The sequence below is a fragment of the Solanum dulcamara genome, chromosome 1, assembly GCF_947179165.1.
Source record: "Solanum dulcamara chromosome 1, daSolDulc1.2, whole genome shotgun sequence".
Taxonomy (NCBI): domain Eukaryota; kingdom Viridiplantae; phylum Streptophyta; class Magnoliopsida; order Solanales; family Solanaceae; genus Solanum; species Solanum dulcamara.
The window spans coordinates 69,849,011-69,864,492 of NC_077237.1; the positions used below are offsets into that span (position 1 = coordinate 69,849,011).

At 33.6% G+C, this 15,482-nt stretch overlaps 2 protein-coding genes across 2 annotated transcripts; one reads left to right on the forward strand and one right to left on the reverse strand.

Moving 5' to 3' along the window:
- The first annotated feature begins 9,455 nt into the window (after positions 1-9,455).
- On the forward strand, positions 9,456-10,919 carry LOC129888633 (lamin-like protein). The gene is made up of 2 exons (XM_055963580.1): positions 9,456-9,726; positions 10,444-10,919. Exons 1-2 carry the CDS (start codon positions 9,570-9,572, stop codon positions 10,791-10,793), a joined length of 507 nt encoding a protein of 168 aa, XP_055819555.1. The 5' UTR covers positions 9,456-9,569; the 3' UTR covers positions 10,794-10,919.
- A 311-nt stretch (positions 10,920-11,230) lies between these two features.
- LOC129888642 (probable WRKY transcription factor 40) lies at positions 11,231-13,252 on the reverse strand. Its single transcript, XM_055963592.1, has 5 exons — positions 13,057-13,252; positions 12,903-12,956; positions 12,423-12,740; positions 12,135-12,251; positions 11,231-11,915 (listed from the first exon to the last, which is right to left on the reverse strand). Exons 1-5 carry the CDS (start codon positions 13,129-13,131, stop codon positions 11,607-11,609), a joined length of 873 nt encoding a protein of 290 aa, XP_055819567.1. The 5' UTR covers positions 13,132-13,252; the 3' UTR covers positions 11,231-11,606.
- Positions 13,253-15,482: the final 2,230 nt, after the last annotated feature.

Sequence of the window (15,482 nt, forward strand, 5' to 3'; positions counted from 1 at the left end):
TTAAACAGGCTACGGTCCTTCCAATTTACTAACTTTTTTGTTATGGAGATTTTAATTTGGTCATGTCAAATCTAACTAGCACAGGGAACAAGGATAGGCTTCCTTAATGATTACATCTACCAACTGATTCATCTGTTCGAATTGTTTGTAGGACTAAATACATTTTTAAGCAATTAAATCATCCAATCCTGGAACTATTTGCCATACTCTTGGATACAGAACTATTTGTAGGCCCAAACATCATTATATGTGTGAGACAAAATTCTCGTACAATGAGAGAAGAGATTGCGGAATCAAGGGATTATTAATAAAGATTATGTGCCTATTGATAGGGGTAATTAGAGTTAATTTGGTCTGCTACTTTTAGTGCAATCATGAAAATAAAATTGGTGAGTTGAGTAGTAGAAGTAGTAGACTAGACACTAGTAGTAGCACACCATTACTTTAACAGGCAATGTGATTGAAGCGTGGTTTTCTTTCTGGACGAAGCGTGCTGCTACATACTCAATTCTCACTTCTTATTTTGTTATTTTGCTGTCTGCCCTTCGTAAGCCAAACAATTGTAAAATAGAGAAGTAAAGCTAAGGTAAAAAAAAATATGGAAAATTCTCTGCTTGCATTAGTTATACACTCTATTGTGTATTACTAATATCATGGATTTCTAGGTATTAGTAATGCAAAGGAATTTAATGCATGCATTAACATGATTAAAGACCCAATTATCCCTCAAAATCCTTTTTACATCGTTTTCACCATAATTATTGAGGATATTTTTGTAAATATATATTTTTATGCAATGCATGCTATTTTAAATATACTAAACCAAACAATTTATAAAAAATATTCTCTATATAATTAATGCAAGCATTACTAATCCTGTTTAATTTCTTTCTCTTCATTCATGTAAGTGATTTCATATGTATTATATCCTTTTGTTTTCTGTATATAAGGATATGACAGAATGAAAGTATATAGAATTTGATTCTATACTGTTTATGATATGTATAGATCAACAGTTGATCTAAATCATATTAATCTTTTATAGTAATTAATCATACCATGATTTATGGTGTGTTGTAGGCTACTTATTAGTTTAAACAAGGCTTAAGTCATGTACGGTCTGTTAAAGTTGTTCATATATTTCACTTAGACACTTCAACTAGGACTATTACCTATTAAACATTTTTAACTATTCAAAACTTGTTCCTATTAGACATTTTTAAATAATCAGCAAAAAATACAAAGTGTGTGTGATACACTGTAATGACATGGCAAAATAATTAATTAAAAGCTGACATGTGTTACTTGGCCTCAAAAATTATAGAAAATGAATTTTCTATTAAAAAATAAAAATTATTTTAAATACATTTTCAATCTTTCTTTTATAAAAAATTAAAAATAACAACACATTTTACCCAGTTCCACAATACCCCACCCGCTATCTTCTTCATTTTCTTCCCAACAACATTTCCTTTTCCAAAGCACAAAACTCAACTTCTTCTTAAATTACTTGCAAATTTAATTTTTTTAAAAAGTATATATTTCATACATAATACGTGAGAGAGAAAGATATAGAGAGAGATTGGTATAAAAGTGATGAAGAAAGGGAGTTTGTTGACGGATAATCATTTCGAAATCGACTACAAAGAGAAATCAAGAAGACCCAAATTAATTTTATCGAATTCTCTGATATCATTTTTGATAGGTTTAATGGGTTTACATTTTAATTTGAGTAGTGATGTCTGTTCGGAGCGGCCGAAATTGGCGATGGACGAAGGTCTGCTAATTTTTTTTTACTCCAATGTTCAAAAATCTTTTTGCTTATTTGTTTTTGCAGATCCAATTAGTTGATTAAAAAAAGGACAATTAATTCAAAAATGGACATTTTCAGTGGGCTTTGAAAACCTAAATGGGGTGAAGAAGACGATTGAAAGCTGGGGTTGGGTTGGGGGCCTTTTTCATTTTTGGATTAAGAAATTATTACTTTTAAAAATATATTTTAAAAAATCTTTTAAGTTATTTATAATGCCAAACGATAACAGAAGAAGAAAAAGTGTAAGATTTTTCAATAAAAATAAAAATAAATATCATTCCAGACATCTTAAGGCGCCAAATGAAAGTGAAGAACACTTTTTTTGCCATATCAGCATTTTGTGTTTAATAGGTACACGTTTTGAACAAGTTAAGTGTTCAATAGTGATAACTTCATTGATGGAGTCTTGTTAGACGACTATATGAATCAAGACGAGTTAGTCAAGAAGAAGGATGGAAGAAGAAGATGAGAAGCTGCAGTGCAGCAGATGAAGAAGCAGAGGAGAAGTTGCAGAGAAGAGTAGTAGAGGAGAGAAGATTACATTGCTCTCTAAGTCACATTGTACATACACACACTCATCATTCATGTGGTGTGAGTGAGTTGTATTTAAAGAGTTTTAGTAGTTAGTTACAAGTCACTATCAACCTACAACTAACATCTAACAAACTTCAACTAACTCTAACAAATTATTAACCATGGTAGCTTGCCTATGGTTAACACTCCCCCTCAAGCTCATGGTTTGAACAAGTTCATGACTCCAAGCTCATTCACCAGTAGCTGATGTTGTGCCTTGCCAAGGCTCTTTGTGAGCAAGTCAGCTAGTTGATCCTTGGTGTGTGTGAATTCTGTTTTCAGCATTCCTTGGTTGATCTTTTCTCTTACAAAGTGACAATCGATGTCTATGTGTTTAATTATTTCATGGAAGATAGGATTAGCAGCAATCTGAATAGCTGCTTTGCTGTCACACACCATGGTTATATGAATCTCAATGTGTATGCCAAGTTCTTCAAACAACCCTACAAGCCATGTAACTTCAGCAACATAGTGAGCCATACTCCTAAACTCAGCTTCAGCCGAGCTTCTGGATACAGTCTCCTGTTTCTTAGATTTCCAGGATATCAAGGCTCCACCAAGATTGACCAAGTAGCCAGTTACAAACCTTTTTGTTTCCAGGCAGCTTCCCCAATCTGAGACACAGTAGGCTAGAAGCTTGTTGGTGTCTTCTGCTGGCATTAGTAGTCCAAGACCAGGGGCTTATTTTATGTACTTAACTACTCTCAATGCAGCTTCTATGTGAGACTCTTTGGGGCAATGCATGAACTGACTCAGAACCTGAACTGAGAAGGCTAAGTTAGGTCTAGTCATGGTCAGATATAGAAGTCTTCCTACTAGTATTTGGTACCTGCTGGGATCCTGCAATTTGTGATCTTCATGTCCCTCATTACCTGTACCTCTAATACACTCATCATATTGTGCAGATGTGAGCTTCTGATTCTGTTCCAGGGGAGTTGCTGCAGGTTTAGCTCCCCCTAGACCACACTCAGTTATCAGTTCAAGAGCATATTTACTTTGAGACATGTGGATCCCTTTGCTTGATCTGGCACATTCAATCCCTAGAAAGAATTTGAGCTCTCCCAGATCCTTCATCTTGAACTCCTTCTGTAAATCTTTTCTGGTGTCACTGATGATATCCTGGTTACTACCAGTGATAAAAAAATCATCTACATATACCAGCACAATGAGTATATTATGTTTATCATGTCTAGTGAAGAGTGAGTAGTCATAGTGACTTTGATAAAATCCCAACTGAAGCAAAGACTGTGCTAGCTTAAAGTTCCACTACCTTGGTGCTTGTTTGAGACCATATAGAGACTTGTGGAGTTTGCAGACTTTAGTGTTCTCCCCCTATCTAGCAAGCCCAGGAGGAATGGTCATGTAGACATCCTCTAACAGATCACCATTAAGGAAGGCATTGTGAACATCTATCTGATGGATGAGCCAACCCTTTGAAGTAGCAAGTGCTATGATGGATCTCACAGTAACCATTTTGGCCACAGGACTAAAAGTTTCCCCATAGTCGAGCCCCTCCTATTGGCTATAACCCTTAGCAACTAGCTTGGCCTTGTACCTCTCCACTTCACCTGTAGATTTGTATTTTACTTTGTAAATCCATCTGCAGCCAATAGGCTTCTTACTAGGAGGAAGATCTACCAGACTCCAAGTTTTGTTGTCCATCAAGACATCTATTTCCTGCTGCATTGCATGGATCCACTGAGGGTCAAGAGAAGCTTCATGATAAGAAGAGGGCTCTGAGATAGCTGAGAATGTCTTGATGCAGGAGCTGTAAGAAGGAGACAGGTGTTTGTAGCTAAAAAAGTCAGCTACTAGAAACAGACAAGAGTGACTTTTGGATTGGGTAACAAAATCCTGAAGCCAAATAGGAGGTTTGGTTGATCTGGAGGAATTTCTGGTAGGAACTGCTGTAGGAGATGGAAGTGAAGAATGGTCTTCAGGAGTAAGTGGTAGCTGAGAGTCTTGAGGAGTAACAGCAGGTGACAAGCTAGTAGGGGGATGATCATTATCAGGTTGTACTAGAGTTAAGATAGGAAATATGGGATTGGATGAGGTTTGACAGTCTCTGAAAGAAAACATGTCTTCTTTAAACACAACATGCCTATTCACAAATAAGGACTTAGTATACAGATCATATAAGAGGTACCCCTTTTGAGACAAAGAGTATCCCATAAGCACAACAGGTATGGCTCTAGGAGAAAACTTATCTGTGATGGCTGGACAAGTAGCATAACCTAGGCAACCAAAAGTTTTGATATGAGAGAGGGAAGGAGGATGTTGATACAGTAGCTCAAAGGGAGACTTATAAGACAAAAGTTGGAAGTCTATTAAGGATATAGACAGCTGTGGTAACACATTCTCCCCAAAACTGCAAAGGTACTGATGCCTGGAACCTCAAGGCTCTTGCCATATTTAAGATAGTTCTATGCTTCCTTTCTACCACACTATTTTGCTGAGGAGTGTATACACATGTGGTTTGATGACATATTCCCAGAGTTGACAGCATGGACTGAAAGGCTGTGCTCATGAATTCAGTCCCATTATCAGTTCTAAGCACTTTGACACAAGTTGAGAACAAATTATGAACTTGAGAAAAAAAATGTCTCATCACAACTATAGTATCAGATTTAGCTGTGAGAAGAAATAGCCAAGTGAATCTGGAGTAGTCATCTACTACAGTAACAAAGTATTTCATTCCATTATGAGTAGGTACTCTATATGGACCCCAGACATCATAATGTACCAAGTCAAAGAGTGCCTTTGAAGTGTGATTGCTTACAGGAAAAGGAACTTTTGTTTGTTTTGCTAATGGACACACTGTACAAGTTGAACTGTCAGAGATATCTACTCCTGCAAGACTAGAGGACCTTCTTATTACATCAATAGGAGCATGTCCTAACCTTCTATGCCATAGTGTACTGGAATTAGAACTACTACCATATACAGCACTAGTAGAAGAAGCTTGAGCAGTAGAAATACTGCATATCCTCTAAGTAGGATCAGTATGGTTGAAGCCTTCCTTGAGAATGTAGAGTCCTTCATCTTCTCTACCAATCTCCTTGACCTGTCCACTGTAGAGATCCTGAAAGACACAAAAATCAGAAAAGAAAGCTGCCATACATTGAAACTCCTTAGTTAGTTGAGACACAGATAAGAGGTTGCATTTGAAATCAGGAACAAAGAGGAAATTGTCAATAACTTGATCTCCAAAGACTTTTGTGCTGCCAACATGAGACACTAATGCAACATTTCCTGTTGGTAGTAGTACCTGCCTTCTTTCAGGCTTAGACACTAAGGTACATTTATCTAGTGATGACAACTGAGATGTCATATGGTTAGTGGCTCCTGTGTCAACTATCCACTCTTTATTCACATATTTGGACACTAGTGTTGATAAAACTCTACCTGCTGTGGCTGCTTTGGCTGAATGCTCTTCACCAGTGTCACTGCCTTTGCTTAGTAACTGCATTATCTGCTGATATTGATCTTTTGTGAAGAAAGCTGCAAGTGACTTATATGTTGCACTAGGTTTTTCATTGTGTGATAAGCCTGCACTTTAAGCAATTGTAACTTGGTTAGCAAATGAACTAGAGCTAGGTGTAGAACTACCAGTTTTCTTCTTGGATCTCTAGCCAACTGGATATCCTTTGACCTTGAAATATTGTTTCTTAGTGTGACCTCTATAACCACACACCTCACAGGTGATAACAAACTTTTGTGGGTTTTGAGGATTGAACTGAGCTTCATAGTGACTTCTAATAGGATTACCACCACCTCCACCAGGTTGATGACCAGAATTCCCATTACCAACACTATGACCACCTATTTTGGCTAAACAATACAGTACTTTCCATCAGTTTAGGAAGGCCTGATTCATAGTTAGTGTATGCTATATTCCTTTGACTTTCATGATCCATGACAAGGGAAAAAGCTTTGTTCAGATTTGGAGTTGGAGACTGCATCAAAATCTGTCCTCTAACTGCAGAGTAGGTCTCATTTAGTCCTATTAGGAACTCTAGTAACCTTTGATACTCATAGTGATCTTGAAACTTCTTAGACTCACGACATGAACAACCTGGACAAGGCATAATTGAATCATATTCATTCCATAAGCCTTTGAGTTTTGTATAATAATCTGAAACTGACATGGTTCCCTGACTTAGATCATGAATTTCTTTATGGAGTTGATACACATGAGCTCCATTTATCTTGTCTAACCTTTCTTTTAGATCACACCAAACCTTGTGTGCATCTCCTCCATACACCACAATAATCTTGGTTGAACTACATTCATAATCCAAGAGAGGATTACAACATTACACTTCTCCCAAGCATCAGAAAACTCAGGTCCAAACTTAGACTTAGGATATCTACCATCAATGAATCCAAGTTTACTCTTGCCTATTAATCCAATTCTCATGGATCTACTCCAGATCGCGTAGTTCTCTGAACCAACTAGTTGAAGAGAAATTAATGAGCTACCTGGAGTATCATTTTGATGCAAGAAGAGAGGATGATTGTGGTCAATATTTGGTATTACCAGCTCAGATGCTGCTATGTTTGAGTTGAAGTTCTCAGCACCTAGTGTTCCAGTTGCAGCTTCACCTAGATTCACCATTGAACTTGCTTCGAAACTGAGAATGCTGAAACTTGATTGCGACTCAAACACCTTTCAGAGATGAGCACCTACACTGCTCGTCTTCTCAGCACTTAACTGCTTGTTCCAGTTCTAGGATCTTACCAAACGCTCTGATACCATGATAACTTCATTGATGGAGTCTTGTTAGACGACTATATGAATCAAGATGAGTTAGTCGAGAAGAAAGATGGAAGAAGAAGATGAGAAGCTGCAGTGCAGCAGATGAAGAAGCAGAGGAGAAGTTGCAGAGAAGAGGAGAAGAGGAGAGAAGATTACATTGCTCTCTAAGTCACATTGTACATACACACACTCATCATTCATGTGGTGTGAGTGAGTTGTATTTAAAGAGTTTGAGTAGTTAGTTACAAGTCACTATCAACCTACAACTAACATCTAACAAACTTCAACTAACTCTAACAAATTATTAACCATGGTAGCTTGCCTATGGTTAACAAATAGGTAATACTCCTAATTAAAGTGTCAAAGTAAAATATGTGAATAATTTTAAGGTCCGTTTTCAGAGTGATCTTTCTCGATTTCGGAACGGAAAGGCTTGGTCGAAGATAAAATTCGGTGTAATTCGCCATTTTTTTGCCCCCATGTCGCCACACGGGGGAACATGGAAACGTAAAAAAATGGGGTCCTATCAACCTGTTCCGACCTAGGATAATAAGCTCATGAGTTTGGTCTTACTTCACCGTCGAGAAAGGAAAGAACACTTTCATCTCTAAGTTTAACTCAGACGTAGCTCCCTTCTTTTTATGACTTAAGCCTTTAAGCAATTAATTTGATGGCAATATCTTCTGCACCAACTGTCCACCATACCATGCACCATTTAATATATATATATATATATAAACAGTTTGTGAAATAGTTTAATAGATATTTCTTATATAACGAGTATATTGGAATAAAAGTGGTATACATTGTGGTCAATATAAGATATAATATTGATGTAAATTAGTCGTTTGGTGTAGACTTTTAAATACATATAGACTTTTCTTTATATAGTTAAATAGGTAAATTCTCACTCTCAAGAAAAGTGGTGTATCGTAATATAAATTCTTTTCCAAAAGTAAAAGTGTCAAATAAGGAATGTGTATAATTTGGAAATTCAAAAATTAGGCAATAAATTCTCACTCTCAAGAAAACATGACAGAAATCCAAAAAATCAACCAAAAAAACGTGTTCCAATAAAATTGTTATATTTTGTAATTAAATTAAAAATTAGTAGATTTATATATAGTTAATTAGTGTCTTAAAAGACAATATTCATGTGATTTTTCCTAGAATCAATGGGGTCTTTCGCAGGACCTAGCTAGTAGAATAGGCGGGATGAGCTCAACATAGCTAGATTGTAGTGTAGGATCCTAAAAAGGGTGTCTTGACTTTCCAGTGTAACATCTTTCTCCAGTTAATCCAAATTAGCATTGAAAAATTCTATTTCGGGTAAAACGTTGTTTTCGTAAATTTAAAATCTTTAATTAAAAATAGAAAAATACTCCCATTCATTGTGAAAATGGTCATCATAGGCACTTTGCTTTAACCTCACGGCATATATAGTGCTACCATTATTCATCAGTCAGTGGATGCACGTACATACTTCTAATCAGTTATACTATATATGGTTAAAGAACTTTATACAATGTACTTTATGTACGTATATACTTGTATTAAGTGATGCCCAATAGTGTGAATGAGTAGGACTCAGTCATACTCCACATCTACTAATTTGAAACTAAAAAGTCTCTTGAATTCCCTCTGATTAAACTCTTTTCTGAAAATAAATAAATCTGCTCAGATTGGTTAGAGTCTAAAATTACTCTTTTAAAAAGAATAGTGCGTGCAACGATATTCATATTCACTAATTTAATTTCTTGGATCCACTCTCTTTTAGACATTATTTTAAAAAAATTCTGCATGTTTCAAACAGATTTGGCGGTATCTAGGAGTCTAAAAGATATGCCAATATTAATAATGTAGAAATTAATTATGAGTAAATTTATATATTATTTTATACAGGTATTAGTTATGTATGTATAAGTTATTTCACCTTCTATTCTTCAATAAAATAATACATAAACTCTCTCACAATTTATACATGTATAATTATGCAGATTTCTAAATTATCAAACAAACATCGTATTAATTTTAACATGAATAACTTATTTTCTATTTACCTACCAAACGTTGTATAAGTTATCTGAAAATTCATACATGAATAAATTATTTTTATCTAGCTATCAAATGACAACGACATAAAAGAATATTTAACTTACAATAGTATGTTTCATTATGAAATTTGTTAGCCACCGTTTTACCATACAACTTTTGGCCAAGTAAAAAGAAAAGAGAAAATGTACATCATATATAGGAGATGTATGAAATTGAATGATATAATTGTTACCTTATAAATATGTACAATGTATAATGATGGTTTATCTAACTTTTTAGCTTTGGATCCTTTATATAACGGTTGCCATCTAGCCTCAATTTTTAAGGTTTAGTAGCAAATTAAAAGTAGGAGTTGCTCTGATCAATTACATGGATCTTCATGTATTCTTCCTCGTTGTCACCGCCACCGTTGCCACAACCGTCTCCGCCACTGATCACATTGTCGGAGCTAACAAAGGTTGGAATGCCGGCATCAATTACACTCTCTGGAGCAACCACCAGACCTTCTACGTCGGTGACTTCATCTGTACGACCTTTTGTTCGTATTATCTCTCTTTTAAAATTTTTGCAGAGATAGTTAATAGTCTACTCATAAGGTTACGTTGTTGGTCTAGATTACCTTATATCTCTGCTTAAGCGTCTCACTACTTATTACTCCCCAAATTAGAACCATAACGGTGTGTTTTCTTTTGAAAAAGACATAATGTTCTTTAATTTAGTTGCTGAAACTTTTATAACAAATAGATATATCTGTCTTACGTGGAATTATAGACATAGGAGCACAAATTGCTGTGCAGAACACATATGTCTACTAGTTCAAATTTATACATGATTAAGTTTCTATTTATGCATACCAAAGATGAAGAACATAAATGACAGTTGAGGCTACGTAAAATGACACATTTATGTATTATGCTTTTGAAAAAAAAATATACTCTCTTTGTCTCAACATATGCATCATGCCTGTCGAAGAAATGACATACTTCGTTATATATATAAAAAAATATTAAACTTCTCATTTTATTATTAATGGAGTGATTATAGCCACAAAAAAATATTTATGGCTTCTTTTTATACAGTAAGTTTGAAAAAAATATTTATTTCTTTCTTAAATTCCTATCTAATCAATTGGAACAGAGAGAGTAATCAATTAATAATCATCTTTGTTTATTAAATTTTGTCAAAACGAATAATTATAACCTTGTCTATATATATATTATATGGCTTGTTTGTTGGCATGCAGCATTTAGGTATCAAAAGACACAACACAATGTGTTACAAGTGAACAAAATAGGATACAATAATTGCACAATAGAGGGTGCACTTGGGAATTGGAGCAGTGGAAAAGATTTCATTCTGCTTAACAAGTCAAAGAGATACTACTTCATTTGTGGCATTGGTGGATGCTCTAATGGCATGAAAGTCTCTGTTCTTGTTCATCCTCTTTCTTCACCTCCTCCGAGGTCAGCCGTTGTATCTGCTGTGCATTCTTCCGAAAAATCTGCTTCCCCGATGATATTTCGTGGTAATTTTGGGTCGATATTGGTGTTGGTTGAAGTATTAATGGCCATATATGTATGTTGTTGGATTTAACGAGTTTCGGCTAAGAATGTTAACTAGCTGAATTTTGAAATTGTTTGTTTAAATCACTAGTATTGTGTAATTGTTACTTTGAAATTTGTTTCAGTTTGAAAAATCTCTCTTGTTATTTTCCTTTAATTCATGTCCATTTTTAATTGGCACTCCATTTGTTTTTTTAGCACTCTGAGACTTATTTAAGCATTGTTTCCAAGCGTTAAAAATATATTTAGTTTGTTAAAAAGAAGAAAGTATTAGTCAGGTCATTGTATGGTAGTTGACTAATAAAGTTTCCTAGTATGGTTTCTGGCCTATTCTGTATTAGTACTAAATTCAGTGGCTGAGACCCCACTTCATCAATAATCAAAAGAGAGCATCTTTACTTGAAAATAGTATAAAGTAAACATCAATTTGGGACAAGAATTAAAACTTAAAGGCACTATTGACTCGATTTAATTTCTTAACATTAATTAAGAAACTATAAGGGCAGCGTACGTGTTATTGATTTTAATACTTAACAGAATTAAATGAAGGCTATGTATATATATGTAGAAATGTTTTCACATCTCTTTGGTCAGCCTTTAGGCTTGTGGTGAACTTGAAAATTACAGGACAAAGATACACTTGCATTTCGTAACATAAAAACAAAAAGACTTCAGCTCACGAGGAAGAATTGTCCAAGTTCATATATAAATAGACAACCGGTCCATTCTTCAATTAATGTGGGGGCTTTAACCCACTTTAACTTTGTACGACTAGTTGGTTGTGTTCTCTTGAGCCTTCTAATATTGAATAATTGTCTAGCCAATTACGTAACACAAATACCTTCTATTTGTGTGGAAGGTTAGTTTTTTGTGAAAGGGCAGCAGCAAGGACATCTTTAAATTTGGCATCTCTGGTTAAGGATGAAGCCATTTGGTCAATCAACAACTTGTGAAACTCTGGTTGCTTGTGACTATGACCAATTGCAGTACTACTTGTTCTGTTTCCATTCACTAATAATATTTTTGGTTGATCACTTGTTATAAGATTGAGATCAGAAGAGCCCTCACCAGCCTCTCGTACTACTTTTGAATGGTTATGCTCTCCTTCATATGTTGCTACTATAATGGACTCATCATCAACACTTCTTTGCACCTGTCAAACACCACATAGCTAGTGTTGAGCAAATTAAAACGTGTATTTATAAGTTAAAACCTTGTAACAACTATTTTGACTGTACTCTTGGAGTTTAATTAGGCACAATTTACATATATATAATTGTACCTACGGGATCAACATACATATTAGAAAAAAGACACATCAGAATACCTAAAGAACCCTCTAAACTTGATGCGTTTTATTTAGAGTTTTTACCTTTTTCTTGACGGGGCAAGTAGGAGCAAAAGAGCACTTGTAGTAAGCTCTGGGATACGGGTTGTCTCTCGTTACTTTCTGACCGTATTTGCGCCATTCATATCCATCCTTCACTATCTGCATTACGTCGTACATTAGCTTCCCCCCAATTGAAAGTAACACACATAAATATGATACACAATACTTTTACTTAACTAGCGACTTATATATTACATGGAAATTAGTTATGTTTTAGGTAACCTGATAGTAATAAATAAAACAATAGAAGTTAAACATCACTGGGCTTACGAGATTTGTATGGTGAGATGTTTGGGTAGTCCTAACATAAAGCGACGTAGAGTTATTATTCCTCGATTGATTGTGTTGATGATTACATGAAGGTTCTTCATCACTTGATTCTAAATTTATAATTCCATGAAAATGAGCATCCAATAATTCCGAATTTTCAGCTTTTCTTTTCCTTGACGTTCCATAATTAGTACTACAATTGTTCATGTACTGCTTTCTTAAAGTATTATAGTTGTCACACATCACACTCAGCATCTCTCTTAGTTTCTTGTTTTCATCACTCAATCTCTTTATTTCCTCTGCCAAATCATCTGCTACCTGAACACACATTTACATCAATAGATTTAAATAGTTAGTTAATTTTATGCTGACATTATAAAAAATATTTAAATCTAAATTATGTAATACGTACATGAGCGTCGTGTACATATGAAATATATTGATGAGTACTTAATTAAAAATAAGATTAATTATACAAACCTCATTACTTGGTGGCATGTCATCTCCTCCCAATCCAATTACTTGTTGTTGTTTCTGAAAGCAAAAAATGTGAAGGAAGATATTAATTAGAGCATATATATAGTAGTGTTGAAATTGATCATAGATGGTCATATATCGAAAAAATTGGACATACAATTGGTAGTTCATGAAAAGACGTTGTAGAATTCAAATTCAAATCTAAGCAAGTATCAAGCAAAGTGAATTCCATATATAGCTTTAATTGTTTCTTCAGATCACTCCTATCAACATTCAAGTAATTAATTGGAAGAAGAAGAAGAAGCAGCAGCAGCACTAATTTGATTTTATTTGTAGGGAGAAATATAAATGAAGAGAATTGAATAATTATTAGTATGCAAATTTAAGAAGTTAAGATGGAGGATCACATCTTATTTATATAGTCGTAAACATGCACAGAGTCCACGGCGGAGTTATGTAGGGTCAATGGGTTATTTTAACTGTGTTCCATAAAAATTACATTATTTATATATAATTAAAATTAATTTTTATGTATATATAATAAATATTGAATCTTCTTTGGTTTTTTCGTGTATTTACTTTTTTATATTTTGAATTATTTAGAACAAAATTTGGCTCTGCCACCACACACACTTCATGAATTGTATGGTGAGTTTACCATTTTACCCCTATTAATTGATAAAGTTTTAAACATATGTACTCACTATATTTTTCAAAGACATTAACTCAATGGTAAAAATTGAGGGTATAATAGAAAGAAAAAAATTATTCTTTCTTGATTTGTTAAAATTAACAAATAAAAAAAAAATTAAATTATGAAATATTTGACAGATAAATAGAAATAAAATGAGTATTAAATTTCTTTTTGATCGACAGTTTGATGTATTGAATTTTATTTCCCTTTCTAGTAAAAGTCAAGCCAACCTTTAGAAATCATGTGTGGTTACGAATTAAAATCCAAAAGGAAAAAGTACTAATTGCTCCATCGCTATTATATTAGCCAGCCATTTAGGTTGGTAATGAAGAGCGCGCCAATAAGTGATTAAAAGAAATATTGAAAAAATCCTTTAAAATAGTAATTCCACCGTGTCAACTTCATTAGTTTATTTTTCTTTTTAATCTGATTCAAAGAGCATTATTAGTTTTATTGAGTTCAAATTATATACATTCGTCATCGATATTTGTTGTTAAGAAAATACTTAAAAATCGAGTGATTCAATTCGATGGTAGATCGATCATTCGGAAGAACAAATATAGACTATAATAAAAAAGCAAGAAAATCTGAAATTGTTAGTCACCAAACGCTCTCTAATGAATATATGTGCCTTCTCAGTGAAGTAGAGTCTTCTAGGGCCTCAACAATTTTGAAGGAAGGAGACTAAGTGCATGAAAACCAGGGCTGTACAGAGCAAACCGATAAACTGCAACAAACTGACAAACCGAACCAAACCGGAAAAAAAATTCGACTAGTGGTTTGGTTTGACTTGATTTGGTGTTTGAAAAAAAAATTCGACCATTATAGGATTGGTTTGATTTTAACTAAAAAAAGTCAAACCGAACCCAAACCGACCCGATTATAGATATAGTACTTTTAAATTATGCTATACATAAAAATATTTATTAAAATATAATTTATAAATATTTTTTAAAATTTTTTCATAATTTTTGTTTTCTTTCTTACATTTAGATTTGGACTTGAGAAGTCCATCTAAATAATATATAAAAAAAGCCTATCGTATAAAGTTAAAACTTCAAACAGTGTTCTGCCTCCATCTTATATGTTGATATTATTTGGGAAACTTACATAAATATACAATATTAAGAAAATATTTACCATTTATAGCAATAAAAAAATAATTTTACTGAACACTTATAATACATTTATAATACAGTTTTAATACATATTGCAGAGAACTATTTATAAAACATATATAATACAAATTTTATAGATGGATAATACATTTATCACATATTTTAATAGACTTATAATACATTATGTTAGTTTCTTACTACACAAACATAATATATATTTTAAAACACTTATAATACATTTATATTGTATACATAATTTACTTTTAATACAAGTGTAGATTTATCATAATATTGCTATAAATGGTAATAAATAAAAAATATCGCTAAAATTAGTAATTAATTTTTAAAAAGCACTCAATCAAGTAATTTTTCCTATTTTGTATTAGAACTCTTTTTAAGAAGCACTGCTCTTTGCTTTTTATTAGATACTATGAAAAACCCGAAAACCCCCAAAAAAACCGAGAAAAATTGATATCGAAAAACCCGACTTTTATTGATTTGGTTTGGTTTATAGATTTAATAACCCGACACAAATAATTTTGTTTAGTTTATAAAAAATCCAAACCAACCCGATCTATGTACACCCTATGATATTCTCCCTTCAGCCATAAGTCTAATTAGTAGCTTTCCGCTTGTTGCTGGAATTTCATCCCCAATAGTTGGCAAAGGCGGAATAAGACATAAGAAATTTTTAAAAGTCAATTAAAGTCGAAAAGGGAAGGGAACTAATATTTATTTACCATTGTTATATTGCGATTTTTTTATTTTTCT

Coding starts and splice junctions, on each gene's coding strand:
- LOC129888633 (XM_055963580.1), top strand. CDS start 9,570: ATGGATCTTCATGTATTCTTCCTCGTTGTCACCGCCACCGTTGCCACA. Junction 9,727..10,443: donor CTACGTCGGTGACTTCATCT/GTACGACCTTTT, acceptor GTTGGCATGCAG/CATTTAGGTATCAAAAGACA.
- LOC129888642 (XM_055963592.1), bottom strand. CDS start 13,131: ATGGAATTCACTTTGCTTGATACTTGCTTAGATTTGAATTTGAATTCT. Junction 12,957..13,056: donor CTTTTCATGAACTACCAATT/GTATGTCCAATT, acceptor TTTTGCTTTCAG/AAACAACAACAAGTAATTGG. Junction 12,741..12,902: donor ACATGCCACCAAGTAATGAG/GTTTGTATAATT, acceptor ATGTGTGTTCAG/GTAGCAGATGATTTGGCAGA.